This window comes from Heliangelus exortis, chromosome 2 (genome assembly GCF_036169615.1).
Source record: "Heliangelus exortis chromosome 2, bHelExo1.hap1, whole genome shotgun sequence".
NCBI lineage: Eukaryota > Metazoa > Chordata > Aves > Apodiformes > Trochilidae > Heliangelus > Heliangelus exortis.
This window is the reverse complement of record NC_092423.1, coordinates 129,519,653-129,535,452: the sequence shown is the minus strand read 5'-3', so window position 1 is coordinate 129,535,452 and position 15,800 is coordinate 129,519,653. Positions and strand designations below refer to the sequence as shown.

The 15,800-nt window shown below is 40.0% G+C and overlaps 1 protein-coding gene across 4 annotated transcripts in view; it reads right to left on the bottom strand.

The window, feature by feature from the left end:
* Positions 1-13,362, bottom strand: part of VPS13B (vacuolar protein sorting 13 homolog B) — a 425,857-nt gene extending 412,495 nt beyond the window's left edge. For 3 of the 4 annotated variants that reach the window (XM_071738035.1, XM_071738039.1, XM_071738037.1), the window contains exons 1-3: positions 13,128-13,362; positions 12,075-12,233; positions 5,727-5,870 (exon numbers count right to left, since the gene is read on the bottom strand). In XM_071738035.1, the coding sequence (XP_071594136.1) occupies positions 5,727-5,870; positions 12,075-12,221 (291 nt within the window). In that variant the 5' untranslated portion in view covers positions 12,222-12,233; positions 13,128-13,362. The remainder of the gene's footprint in view (positions 1-5,726; positions 5,871-12,074; positions 12,234-13,127) is intronic. The other variant, XM_071738036.1, reaches the window with a different exon arrangement.
* Between the last annotated feature and the right edge of the window lie 2,438 nt (positions 13,363-15,800).

The window sequence follows — 15,800 nt, the reverse complement described above, 5'->3', positions numbered from 1 at the left end:
ATAAGGAAGAGGCACAGAGAAATGGGATGAAACAATTCTTACCCATGCCCTGTTTGATAACAACAAATGCTAAGCATTCAATCTGCAGTTGGAGAGTGTTCAGAAGACAAGGTGGCAGACAGAAAGGAAAGCATATTTTGTTAACATCTTTCATGCACACATGAACTGTCCTAATAAAAAAATAGAGAAAAGTTACATCTTTCATGCACACATGAACTGTCTTAATAATAAACTAGAGAAAAGTTACAACCACCAGGAAGTTCAGCTGCAGTGGGAACTGATACATTCCCTGTGTTGTTTGGTTATCTATTCTTTGGCAGCTCAGAAAAATATTCTCTTAGTCAAATCCTTCTCACAGAAAGAGAGTTGCATGTATTCAAGATATTGGGACACTTAATCATACCTTGGTCCCTGTGGGCATTCAGGAGCCGATGAAGATGACACACAGTATTGCACAGAACAGAAAACAAGAATTCAGAGGCTTATTCTTCAGCAGAAACTCCTAAAACAAGACTCACTCACCTAGACAATGCACTAGGATTAGGCCAGGTTTGCCTCTCTCCCTTTGTCTGTGGGCAGCACATCCACACTGTGAGCTCTGCTATGGCCCTGGCACAAGCACAGAAGGAATCCAGTGGACTCATTCCTATTCACAGTAATCAGTTTCAGATATTTGAAATCATTATGTAGCCCTGAAAAGGGCTTCCAAAACAGATACACTGACAAATTCACATGAAAAGTGTCTAAAATTACCAACATGGTAACAGGCATTTATTTAGATAGGCAAGCCAGCTATTCCAGCTGAGGCAGCACAATGGCCACTGAGGCAACAAAGTTTCTACAGCTCAAATTGTGCCCACAGGCATCTTCAAACAAATTCACAGCAAAGGGAATTTCTTCCATTGCAAACAGCATTATTGCAACCTAAAATGTCAGATAACTTGCTTTTCAAAACTTTTCATATGTAAGTGGTTAGTAGAGAAAAATAGGTAGATCACATGGGTACTTTTGCCCAGCTAGGACGTATGACTATTAATCTAGATTTAAGCAAAACTACACAGTATCTCCTGTTTGACCACTCCATTGGAAACACTGAAAATACAAAGATGACAATTGCCTAAACCAGCTGCTGCAAGGCCTTTTCTAGCAGTTATTTCAGCCTACCTTTACTGTTTCTTCTATCAAAAAAAAAAAAAAAAAAAAGAGTTCACTATATATTTTTGCAAGAGATTTGTGAGACACTGTATTTCTGCCCTAGAAAGATAATATCTTTGAAAGAGAATCTACTACCTAAACCTTTTCTTTTCACATCAAAGCATTCAGAAAATGTAACAACTCTTCAAACTGGAGTTTTTGACAGAAAATTGTATAAAGCCCAACCAATGGCTTTGCCAAACCTTCTTTTAGAAAACATTAAAACTCTGTTTAAAGTCTGATGTGCACAAAGGAATTTGGTTTAATTCAAAGTAGTACAAAAATCTGTTCTTCTTACTCATATGCACACACACAGACATACTAATTTTTTTTTTTTTTTTTTTTTTTTTTACATTTAGCTGTTAAGGCACAAATAAAAGCAGCATGAATTGGGACAGAACTTCATATTTCTCTTTAACCTGAGATTATGATTCAACTCGAGCTGATGACAGTTTACTTCCTGTAGGGCAGTTCTCAATATAATCTTCACCCTGAACTTTGCATACAAACATTAAAACTTGAGTATCAGATTTACTAAACCAGGTACCACCATGAGAATGAGTAAGCATGCAACAAAAATATTTGCAGAATACAGGCCTTGAGCTTTTATGCAATCAACAGAAAGGCAGAAACGTGGGCCACTGAAGAGTGTTAGTGCTTTGACTTCCAGTCTTACCATATTTTTGTTGCCACTGAACAGCATACACATGCACTCAAAAGGAAAAAACAGCACTGTGTAGCCATACAACCCCATACAACTGAACTGCTCACTATAACCCAGGAGAGAAGGGGAAGAGAGCAAACATTGCTTTGGACCTAGAGCTAGCTTTACCACTTACTTAGCTACACTGTCACCAAAACCCTTCAATTTCAAAATCCTTCATAACTTTTCTGCACACCCTATCTACCATCTCAATCATTTCCCACTCAAGACCAGTTTCTGCTTTCAGCATTCTTTGATGACAGCCTCTGCTGATGGGCTGATAAGAATGTGTCTGCTATTCTGACAGTCATGCTTGTGGGCTGCTCTCCACTGTTTCCACAGTTATTCTATGCCTTCAAAACCTTCTTTGTAATGCCTCATAAAAGCAACAGTGCTTAATTGTCTGTATGCTGATCCAAACAACTACTTCATTTCCCTGTGCCACTCTAAGACTCTGTATGTAACAGTCTTCCCTGATTCCATAAGAAACTACCCTTTGGGGTAGTTGTCACCATGTTTTCACCTTTCAGCATATTCCTGATGCACTGTGTTCTGATACAGGGCAAGGACTCAAAAGTGAAACAGCAACACAGATAATACTTTTCTCCTTGAATTTGCTCAGTTGCTTCAGTTCCAAGACTAAAAGCCACATAATTCAAAGCTGAACATGAAGATTAGTCTTGCGGTTACTTATAATGTCAGGAAGGTGAAGGAAACAGACACAGGCTTGTCCTTCCCAATTTGCACAGACTGAATTTAAAGCCACTGGTTTGGACACAGGGGTCTAGTGTCATCAAGACAGGAAAAGAAATTAGCAAAGAATTTCAAATACCTTTACAAATATTTTTTTTCTTTTCTACCAAGCTTTAAAAAAAGTTCAACAGAACAAAAAAGTAAAAGAACTCTAGGGGGAGAAACAGCATCAGAAGTTTAGCAAAGGATTTTCAATTCTAGATAAAAGTCCCAAGATTAATATATTAGAGACAAGTAATGAATATACTACTGGATTTTTAACCACCCTCTAAAACAGTACATAATATTCAGAAGGAATAGTCTTACAAGAGCCAATTGCAATAACTTAACAAATACAAGTCAGGAAACTTCAGAATCACATTTAAGTTTGTAAGAACACAGATCAAATCAGACCAACACACTTCATTACTTTGTTAACATTATAAATAGTCACACTTAAAACTCAGTGCTGCAGAAGATTACTTTCAGGAGCAAAAATAGGCACAGCTGCATTCAGCTGATGGACACCAAAAAGCAACACAAAATGCCTCACAACCACTTTCTACTTCCATTTCTGGATTTACCAAGTTCATAACTAAAAGAGCACACACAAAGCACGTTCAATAAAACACCACTTTAATCTCTACAAAGTTCTGTCCCTGATGCACTTAAGTTTGATTTCCTTATAAAGCAGTGATATTTATTATCTGGTTATTATTATTTATCTGGTTTAGAAGTGTTACTATCACCTTTAGAAGAAGAAATCTTAAAATAGGAAAAAAGAGAAAAGTAATGACCTTCAAACTGCTCCAACTTCAAAATTCACTAAAAACACTACTATACCCTCTGAATTTTGCATATTAACTTGGTGAATTTACCACTTACCCAACATTTCCACTTAGAAAAGGAGACTATTGCCATAAATCTAGAAGCTCAACCACTAGTCTCTACTCCAAACTTTTATCTCAGTAGAAAAGATGTGCAATAGCACAAACAACAGAAAACCAACTGAGCACTGAGACTGAACTAACAATGACAAAGCATCAGAGTAAAGCACAGATGTACAAAAGCATTCCCAAGGGGTTGACCTGCATCAAAAACATACAAGGGGAGTTTTTTGCTCACAAAAATCTGCAAGGTCCACTGGACAACTGCTTCAAACAATGCCATTTATTTTAATCCCCATACATCTTCAAAATAAACATTCTTTGAATCAGTCTTGTTCCAAAGAACACAGAACACTAAGCTAAGGACAGAAACTCTTTTTTTGCTCAGGTAAAGTTATGCATGTGCTCATCAGAGGTTTCACCTGAGAAACAAAATGCAGGCTTCAATCAAGCCAATAAACTTTTGAGAACTAAATTTTCTTGATAATTATGCTCTTTGCTGAAATAAAGTTCCAGCTGGAGCTAAATTGACTGAAAGCTAGTTTTCTACCTCCTTCCACAGAAATATTCTATTTCATTCCCATTTTTTATTCACTGACACTGTCACACTGGAAGGTAGAATACAAGATTTTGTCAAAACATTTTCTTTTTTCTAAAACATTTCCAAATAGTAATTTAAGAAATAAAGTTCAAGCTGTCAACTTTTTAAAACCGTATCTTCAGAAAACAGCACAAAAATGTTTTCATTTACATTCTTGTTAGTTGAAGATAATCCTTCTATGGCACAGACCCAAATTTTACCCTCCTGAGTGTACATACCACTGAATAATTTGCTCAAATGTCAGTTGCAATTTTCAAAAAATCCTTTATTGCCTCTGAATTTAAACATCTGTAACAAATACTTGTTTTGGGAGTGCTTTACATTCATGACACTTGACCTTTTGCTGTATGCACCACAAAATCTAAGTTTCAAATATCATGCAAGGAGGAAATCTGATCATTTCAGCAGTAGCCATCTGCAAGGTCCAACATCAAGTATGAGTTCTGGGTTGCACAAAGTCATGAGTTAAAGCTTTTTCTGCAACTTCTATAATTAGTTGTAATTTGCTGCTTCTAAAACACATTTCTCAAGGAACATCTGATCCTGAAATCTTACCTTAATATTGGAAAAGTACTTAGCACTTCACTGTTGGTGTGCATACATGTGTTTAACTACAGAATGCAAGCATGTGCTTTGTGAGAGATATCTAGAACTAGAGATTTCTACTCAAGCAACAAAAGGTTTTTAGCTCTTGAACTGTAAAAGAATATTGCAAGAAATATCAAACATAATGGAGAAGTGTATTCCAATGTTCTTGGTGCCTCATAGCTACCTGATATCTAATTATTGATGTTAAATGTTAACACCTCAGCAAACATTCTACCAAACACTCAAATGCTTTGCACAAGCCAGAATTTTCTTCTGAATGATCCCTACTATAACACCAAGATTCTACATTGAAACTAAACTGTGAACTAGGCTTTGGGAAAAACAAAAAAAAAAACCAAAACACACAACACCTCTCTAAAGCACCACACTGACTTAAAAAAACCCTCAACACTAACATACCCAAGCAATTTGTTAACTGAGTTCAACCTGTTAAGAAGACTGAGCCATGTTATACTTTGGGTTCACTGTGTCAGGAGCCTGTGCTTATCAAACCAATTAACAGAAGTAACCAAAAGACCTTTGGGACCCCCACATGTAACAAGTCTTCCAAGTATGCTCAAAAAAGTGCTGTAACTTTCAAAGGGAAGAGAGAACTACACTCCAGAATCTTTAAAGCCCTCCAATACAAACACCTTCTGAAAAATGCCCAGTGCTGTAGTACATAGCTGTCTGAAGCAACCAGCACTGCTTCCTGGGAGGCAGAAGCTGGAAGCATGCAGGATGCTATATTGCTCTTGAAATCCATTTCTTGCCTAGTCATAGGAAAATTCTAGAAGTGTTTTTACATCTGCAAGGACAGTTGCAGTTAATAAAGAATTAAAATTGTGGTCAAGGAAGATATTAGCCATGATGAGAATTACCATTTAAGCACCTCAGTGGCTAATAGGGATCACAACCTCATGCATCTGATTCTTATGATGGCTTTAAAGAAACTGAGCTACAGAAGCTATCGTTCTCATCAGCCTCTCAGTTTTAGAAAAGCATTCATCACATTTCTTACCTGAGCTCCATCCTTTAATTTCAAGATGCATTCCATTGTATTGATAGTGATGACAACTGGTTCTGATCCCAATTTTGTCCATGGCACATGAATCCTCAGTTCATGAATATGCCCACTTAAAAAGGTAAATGGAAGTTTCAGCTCCTAAAAATAGCAATAAAAAGAGTGGTGAATTAACTGCTGAAAAATCAAAATCCAAGATGCTTTAGTAACTTAAAATAGTAAGGTTCCAACACAAAACAGAAGTCAAAATTTATTCTCCCTCCCAAAGCCACCAGTGCACCATGGGGCTTGGCAACTGGCTTTATAATCACTTGCATGTTTATATGAGAATTAGATTGTTCAAAGGAAACATTTGAATTATCATGTCCATTACAATAATGTTTAAAACCACCTCTCTCACATAAAGCTACTGCAAAATCTGTCACTATGCAAGGGACAAGTAGAAATGAACGAGGTGAAAGTAAATAATTAAATTGACCTACAACCTATATTCCTCTGAAGGAAACAAATTTGGCACATTGTTGCCCCATTCACATCAAACTGCTCAGTAAATGCAAAATTATTAAATTCTTCATTGGTAAAACGAGACTCCTCCTCAGCAAGGCCTAAAATGGATGCCATACTCCTTTAAAAACTGGTGCATCTCAGTCCAGATCTCCTAACAAACACCTGGCACTTCACCCAGTCTATCACATATCTATAAGACAACCCCACTGAGCCAGATGCTGCATGCAGGAAACAAGCATTATCTAAATTCTTTGCATATATAGGGCTGAAAATTCCCTAGCTCCAGGGGATCTCCTAGAAAACACAAGCTTAATGTTTATCAGATAGAACAGTCAGGCTAGAAACCTGGTCCCAGAATTAGAAATCAAGATTTACAATAATAAAAATAAGATCTTAGTGCAAAATGAAGAATTAATATTTGATATTTTGTCAGCATTCTCAATATAAAGTATTGTAATGGTGAGGCTTCAAGGATGATTTATCATCTTACCTTTCTTATCTGCTAACCTGACATTTTTGGCTATTGAGTTTTAATGGGGAAAAAATAACATATGTCTTCATTTGGAGTTGCTTATACCCTGCTGTTTGCAATTTCATCATAAATGCTGGTAACTGTAGGTGTGCCTCTACTGAGAATGACAAAGCTAATCTAAGTCTCCTAGATGCTGGGCAATAGTTCTGGCCACCACAATAGAGTGTTTTCAGTCAGAAGGGATTTACAACAGTCATCTAGTCCATTCAGAGCTGACTAAGAGTTAAAACATGTTGGTAAGGACTCTGTCCAAATGCCTCTTCAACACTGACAGACTAGAGGCATCAACAACCTCTCTAGAAAACCTCTTCCTGTGCCTGACCAACTCCTCAGTGAGCAAGTGCTTTGCAATGGCCAGTTTGAAGCTCCCCTGGCACAGCTTTGAACCATTCCCACATGTTCTGTCACTGAATACCAGGAAGAAGAGATCACCACCTCCCTTCTCTATATCCCCTCCTCAGGAAGCTGTAGAGAGCAATGAGGTCTCCCCTTAGATTCCCTGTCTCCAAACCAGACAACCATAGAATCCTAAGCCCCTCCTTACAGGACATTCCTTCCAGCCCTTTCACCAGCTTTATTGCCCTCCTCAGGAGGCATTCAAGGATTTTCACACCATTCTTAAATTGTGGGGCCAAGAACCACATGCAGTGTTCAGGGTGAGGCCACACCAGCACTGAATACAGCAGGATAATCACCTCTTTTGACAGGTTGGTCATGCTGTGGTTGATGTTTCCAGGATGGGGTTTACCCCCCAGGCTGCAAGGGCACACAGCTCAGACTCACACTGAGCCTGCTGCCCAACCAGCAACCCAGGTTTTTAACTGCCATGTTTCTTTATAAAGTCAGGGGCATAAACCTTGGTTTAAAACTTCAGAACTTTCCTGGCAAAACTGGACAACCTGGGGCTTAAGCACCTTGGCTCAAATTAGGCACTTAGATGCTTCAGCTCAGTACTACCATTGAATGAGAAGTTAACTACAGAAGGTCCATATAATTCTGAGGTCAAACAGACAAGTTGCCAGGTAATTTCAAACATGTAGAAGTGGTTACAAAAATCAAGTTTTCCTGCACTGATTGACCCTAGACCTATCCCTGCTGTACAGACGTTCTACAGAAATAAAATGAGGCCAAGTGGATTTTCCATTTAGTACTCAACATATAAATTCTACATATAGTACATTTCTGAAGGTGTTTAACATCATTGTTTATCTAACACCTTGAAATTGTACTCTAAACCTAGTGACACGTTTTGAAAGCCACTCAAAATGCTAATTTTTTTCTAAGTAGTTATCATGGCAGAAGTTTAGAGTTTGAATAACCACTATTCCAACAGTAATAGGTTAGCATCCTGAGACAGGCTCTAATTAGTCACCCAAAAGAGGAGTTGATGATTCTTACACACAAATACTTAGCACCAGCTCCTAAAAGGACCAGTTTTAAGGAACACTCCATTCTGCAGCTGATACCTCCTCTGCCTTTCTACTGATACTATGAAAACGTTCACCTTGCATCTAGGAGTTAAGTGTAGATGAAATATGTTCACTGCTGACAAAGTCTTCAGAAAAGACAAATACACAAAATTACTGCTGTTCCTTTGCAAAGTAGTTTTCATTTTGCAATTTAATTTTTAGGGTTTAATGAACTTTAATTAATGAAGTTCAAAAAAAAAAAAAAAGTCCATCTCACATAAAGGTAACTCTTGACTCCTACCTCTGCCATGCTTGCACAGAGTCACAACTAATCTCAAATCCCCATTCCAAAAGATGACTGTTACAGATGTTCTCATAAAAGCAGTTTGAAGAGAAATGCTGATTTGTTCTTAAAATGGGTTTTTTTTTTTTCATTTCATACGCTAATACACGGAAGGATTTTAGCTGAAAGCCTCTCCTAAAAAAATCTAGCCTAATTTCAACACTAATTAAATGAAATTTTAATCCAGACAGTTCCAGTTAAGCCACTGAAAAGCAAGCACTGGGCAGTTTAGGTACAGATGTTGCTGCACTGATCATAAAATAAATGAAAAGGTACATTATGTCCCACCACTTGGGGGTGGTGGGAGAGTACAGAAATAAATAATCAAAAAAACTCAATCTAAAAATAAATTACAACTTTGGAGACACTGCTTTCATTAATCAAGACAGCAAGCTACCAATATTAGCAGTAATAGAAATTAATCCCCTTTCCAAGCTCAGATACCTAATTTTTATGCCACTCACTAGTACTGCAATGTCTATTTAGATCCTGATTTTTTTTCAAAAGTTACAAGTTTACTTCAAAAACCATTCTAGACTTTCTTTTTTACTGTAGTTATGATGGACTTAACACATTCCCATTTCTGCCTAGTTAACTGTAAAACAGAAACAGAACAGAAACAGAAGCAGGAATTCTTTCCAAATGAGGTGATACAAACAAATACACAGCATATTTAGAAGCCATAGTTCTTACTGTTCAAGGGAATTTCAATATAAATGTTGTCTGACATTACTGTAATTGCACAAACAAGTTTTCCTAAACCAATGCAGAGAAATCTTTGTTGTGCTATTTCAGCAGAAAATACAAATGTGTGCCAAATTTAGTAACTCGTTCATAATGCAACACAACAAAGCATTCTTATTCCTCCTCCTTTCCTGTGCAGTCTTTGCCCTTTCATTTACTACTGCACAAAATTCTTAATAAACTTTTTCTACTTCCAACTGATTAGACTTCACATTTCAGATTGTACATGTATGTCCCATAAATTCTACCAAAAAATTGCAGTCTGAAAACAAATACCAAAGCACCAAAACACCACTTGACACCAAAATAACTGATTGACATCATGCAAAAGTGCAGGCTAGATCATAATTCCTCTTGCTCCAAAATCTCCCCTTACTCTCAGACCCAAGACACTCCCAGACTTCAGGGTGATAGGTTTCCTCTACATCAGTATTAACTCAAGTAACTTCACATTCAAAGCTCTAACCCAGCAGCACACACTACAGACACAGTAAGGGTATTTTACTCTCATTTTCTTAAATTTTTCTTAAATTTTCTTAAATTTCTTCAATTAAAAAATAATTAAGTACATTAGTATTTTTCAGATATCTTTTGTTCAGATATGAAAAATCTACACTACAATAAAATTACAGTCTCTAGACCCAGCTTTCTTTTGCCTTCCAAAGACCACTTCATATTCCCCTTCTGAGTTTGCAGGACTGCTAACACAGTAAGCTACAATGTTATGGAAATATACACAAGCTTCAAAAAGAGCTGACCTCTGAGCTGTCTCTTTGGTACCACTGTATCAACAGAAATTCCACACACAAGCTGGTTACCAAGTTCACAGGGAGTTCTCTTAGCTCTTTACTATAGTGACTTCACATAAAAGTTGCCAAAGTGCTTAAAAAGCTTTTCCATAAAACAATATTTAAATATTGAAGTTTAATTACAAAATACTTCGTTGAGGTATTTTTTTGAACAATGGGACAATTACTATGCCTAGAGAGAAAACTTTTCTGAATGCTTAGTCTTCTAGTTATTGAATCATTCAGGACAGAAAAAACCTAATATCAAAAAAGGAATTCGTCTTCAAGAACAGATAATTAGTATAAAATTAACTGGCTATTCAGTGATTTCATTATGTACAAAAGTTGCATTGTACCTAGAAGACTAAACATGAATACAAACTAGGACTCAGCTTTCATTGAAGAGCTGATATTGCCAAAAAAATTAAAAAAGAAAGGGGAAGCATTGGTCAGGGAAAAGACAGACCTTGAGAGTTTCTACAGTAAGATTCAACTTAGTTTAATAAGAGCACATGAAACATCCATAAATATATGTAAAAGGATATAATGTATTTTCAGGTATTGAAACATTACCTTTGGGTTTGATAAATTTTTTATGTCATTATTACATCTAATTTCAAAAGATATTGGTTCCAACGTGGACCCAAACATAAAGAAAGCTCTTCTAGAAGACATGATGGCAATTTATGCTCTGTTCTCATGTGCTCTTTGGAATTCTGTTTGATGGCCCATAAGAGTCCATGAGGTGGGAACATCAACATCAGCTGAAGTGTAAGGAGGAAGGAGAGAAAGCAGTGACAAGTTATAGGAAATAGAGCTTTTCTCTTTTCTGTTACAGGTAATTTACAGATCTGTATCCATGTAGTTTGGCATCTATGCTAATGCTCCCAAATAATCATGCATACTTCCACAAAACATGGAATTCTCTGAAAATATTTAAGGCTCCAGACAAAGACACCCAGGGTATGTGCATTTGTATCCAAAGCATGAAATTAAGGCTGCACTGATGCCAGACTAGGAGTAAGGAACTAGTCTGAAGATAACAGAAAGGATGTTAGAAGAGCAGAGCAACTAAGGTCTGTCTTTGGATATTATGAATCCATCCAGGCAGAGAACCCAAATAAAATAACTGATGTTGGTAATTTTTAGAGCTTTTCAAGTAAGCTCCCTGCTAGCTGCAAAGGCTTGGGGATATATGAATACTACATACTCAGATTTTTGGTCAGCAGACATAAAATAGCATTTCTTCTGGAAAAAAAGAGAAAGACACCCAAAATACAGTCTGTGGGTCCACGCAAGGTCCAAAGAATAGTAAGAGCCAAATACTCACTACACTATGCCAACAGAAAACAGCTTTATCTGTTTCACACACTCAACTCCTTAAGTTTTAAAGGAGGAAGGCAGTGATCCTTCTACTAAGCCTTAATCAGATCATGTAGACAGCAGACTTCAAATTCTGTATCAGGTGTTTCATTTGGTCAAGATTAGCTTTTTAAGGCTAAGTTTTGTAAAGCCTCTGATCTAATCCACATAAACCAGCAGATGAAATCTGCCTCTCAATTACTCTTAAGTTTAGATGCAAATGGAATGATGGAAACTGAGTCACAAAACAACACAGAAAACACATACCTGTGTTTGTTATCCATAATTAAACAGGCATCCTGCAGTACTTTGTAAAATTTTGAATTAGTTACTATATGCAGCTAGTAAATACGACTGCAAAAGCCATTTAGTCAACGTTCAGATGGTAAAATAATGGTTACTCAAAGAAGAAGTGTCCACAAAAAAGCTCTTCCCTACACACCTCATAATTTACAGAATATGTAAAGAATTACCATTCACTATTAAACAAATGACATGGAATTACTGCAAGAATAACTAAATGCAGGGGGGAAATATGACTTCTATAAGAAGAAAAACAGTGAGTGTTAAATGAAGAAACATTTATCTGTGCAAACCAACTTAAATTATTTAGCCACTTCTTTTAAAACAAAGGCTGAAACCCCTGTAAGCCTGACGTACCTGTTCAAGGACATCCAACTTCAACTCAAGTTTACTAAGTACAACATCTCCTCCCCAGAGTGACAACTGCAGATCTGAAGGCTTTAAGTTCTTTATGTAGCGATTCACATAACTCATCAAAATAGGTGTCACATAGGACTCCAGCATTCTGGAAGATTTCTATATTTTGGGAAAAAAGAGAATAAGACATTAGAAAGAATTTCTTTACGGAGAGGGTGATCAGACATTGGAATGGGCTGCCCCGGGAAGTGGTGGATTCTCCATCCCTGGAGATATTTAAAAAGAGACTGGATGTGGCACTCAGTGCCATGGTCTGGTAACTGCAGCAGCAGTGGATCAAGGGTTGGACTTGATGATCTCTGAGATCCCTTCCAACCCAGCCAATTCTATGATTCTATGATTATTTATAGATCTGTCAGCCTACTTTTCAGTAAAGCAACAGTCACATTGGTTGGATGGATGAAAAGTGATATTTCAGATTCTGCTTTCTAACATATGTCTCTGTGTAGAGATACATTTACTTACATACAAAGAAAAAATATACACCAAGATGAAAGAAAACATCTAGGAATTTCCAGCTTACTTACACACATAATTTTTTTGAACAAATAATTTGCACACTGTCAAAATAAAAGCTGACCCAAACAAACCAAGAAACAGAGGAGCATGCTTTCATATAAAATGTAAGCCACAGAAACCCTGTCACTTTTGATAGGAAGTCCATACTGCAACACCACCTTAGTCACACCCCACAGATCTGCTGTCTTGAGCAGGGTGCACAGGGCAGCAGCTGCCTGCCCGCCTGCCACCCTTCACCCCAGCCACACCAACACCCTTCCTAACCTGAGCTGCAGTGACATTACCGCTTGCCACCGCTCCCCCAGCCCCAGCCTTCCCAGCACCCTGCCCTCTTCCCGCCCTGAGGAGACCCTTCCTCCCCTCCTCCCCCCATCGCGGCCAGGGCCGCGGCCTCTGCCGGGAACCCCCACGAAGCCGGGCGCGCCCCGACCTTCGGGACACCCCTCACACCCCCCTCCCCCAGCACCCCGTTACCTGCCCCTCGAAACACCTCCGAGGGCCCGTGCCCCCCGCCCAGCCGCCGCCCTCACCGGGCCGGCCGGGCTGCGGAGCCCGGTGCAGGCAGCTCCCGGTGCAGCGGCTCCCGGTTCAGGCAGCTCCCGCCGCTCCGGCTCCGCCGCACGGCCACTTCCGGGTTCCCTGGTGCGTACGTGCGCTCCCTTCCAGCCTCCGACGACGCCTCGACCGGAAGGATTTGGCTGCAGCACCGAGGCACCGCCGGAAGTCGTCCTGAGAGCCGGCGGTGTCGGCGGGGCGGGTGCGGCCGCTGGGGGGCGGGAGGGGGCGGGGCCGCTCCGTGATGGGGAAGGGAGAGGGGCGGGAGGGGCGGGAACGGCGTCTGCTGCCTCCTCCTCAGCGGAGGGACGGGGTGCGCAGGGATGTGAGTGCCGGAGGCGAAGGATCCCGAGAATCACTGAATCGGAATTACTGAGGCTGGAAAAGACCTCTGAGCTCATCATGTCCAGCCTGTGACGCAACACCGCCACATCGGCTGGGCCATGGCACCAAGTGCCACTTCCAGTTCCTGAAGCACCTGCGGGGATAGTGACCCCGCTACTTCCCTGGGCAGCCCACTCAAAGACGGGGGAGCTTTCACCCAGAGCGCCACGCATCCCAGAGAGGTGTTGCTGAGGGGTGTCTGCCCACGGCCAGCTCCAGCCCCAAGCTCTGATTCACGTTGTCATAGTGATGAGTGACCATTTGGGTCAAGTCTCAGTGTGGCAAGCCCGTTGGTTGTTTCAGTGTTTAATCAAGCTGGACATTGTCTCATTTGCTTTTAAGTGAAATTCTGCTTAAGTTCTGAATTTCATTGTTTCAAACGTGAGAAGAAAGTCACTCAGAAACACTTTTGATTTTCTGTGTGCCCAGAGCTCCGTGTGCTGAACACAGAGAAAAGCCACCCCCTGCCAGCCCCGAGCCTCTTTTAGGGTTGTTCCTGGCAGCATGCAAATGCCCTGGGAAGGTCTGACTTGATGGACTCCTCCTGGGTTGGCATGCGGGTGATCTGGAAAAGAGCCTGGGTCCACATTTTTCAGGGTGAAGTGCAGCAGGCAGTGCCTGTGGGCATGGCTTTGATGTAGATAATGAATAACCTCTCACAAAGGCCTCTGATTTAAATTTTTTTTAAAAAGCCCGGGATATGCCCATTGATTAGATGTTGTATATTCCTCCTGGAAACTTGAAATCCTGCATGTTTAATCTGCACAGAATAGTTGCACGGCTGACAACAGAAAATAAAGTGATATTTGGCATGTGGGGTAAGTTCATGTGAAGTGAGGCCCAAAGAGGGAGTGCTTGGATTCCCTGGAGTCCTTGGAGTTTGCCTCCCGTGGCAGTCCGGGTGTGGAAACCCAGCTGAACCAGCCAAGGCCTGGAGTCTCCAGCTGCTGGTGGATCGGTCAGCTGTCTGCTCTGCCTCTGCCATACACATGTTGAGTTAATCATGGATCTACCCTGGCTTTACATACACCATCACCTCACTTGCTGGGCCATCTTCCATCAGGAATCACAGCCCGTAAAACAGCATTCACCTCACAAAGAGCTGAAGCAGCTTGAGCTTCTTTTCCTCTTATAGTGAAGGTCACCAGTCCCACTGCTCATACTTGAGTGTATCTTTGACTGTTCTTCAGCAGCTGTGGCCTGTTCACCTGTACCTGAGCAATGGTAGCAGGCAAGTGAAGAACAGAAAAGTTTTAACAACATCAGTGGTCTTTAATTAAGGATGTGCCTCTGACTTACAATTCCTCTAGTGCTAACATATTAGCAATTTATTAGCATAATTATAGGTACAAGATTAAGCATAGCAGGTTCCATATAATATGAGAAGAAACTTTTTCACTGTGAGAGTGAAGAGCACTAGAACAGGATGCCCAGGGAGGTTGTGGAGTCTCCTTCCCTGGAGACACTCAAAACCCACCTGGCTGTGTTCCTGTGTGACCTGCTGTAGGTGACCCTGCTCTGGCAGGGGGGTTGGACTCGATCTTTCAAGGTCCCTTCCAACCCCTAACTTTCTGTGATTGCTGTGATTTATGTGAATGTTCTTGAAAAGTTCCTTTGCATAACTGTTGTTCATTTCAGTTTCTCTGCCAGAGTTGTGAGAGTGGTGAATTTTAGTGGTAAAACTTTCTGGAGGATGGCAATGCAAGCCAGCTCAGTGAAATAATCTGTGTAAATGGAAACAACCTTATTTATAGATGGCTTTTGGATTTGCATTGGCACAACAGAGGGATGTGCCAACAGATAAGTGTAATGTTGAAGCACACCCTATGTATGCATCAAGGGACCTTGTTTCAACAGAAAAACATTCCTATGTTTCTTTGTCCACTGTGTCACTACTTTTGAATGACACATCTCATCAACACTGGAATGTTTTCTGAAGGTTTGGAATTGAAGAGCAATACCCTGCTTTGGTGGAAGTCAGAAAACTAGAAGAAGAGTAGGGGAGACACTTAGTACTCCTGGCAGCTGCTTGGCAGAAATAGCAGCTCAGGACAACTCTGTAATTTTCCTGGAAGTTATTAGCATTTTATTATAGCTACCTCCATCTCAGTCCCAGTTCAAGTATGTTGACACCCTGAATAATTTATTTCCTACAGAAATAAAAAATATAAAAAACGGGAGGAAGCCATCATGCAGTAATCACTCTTT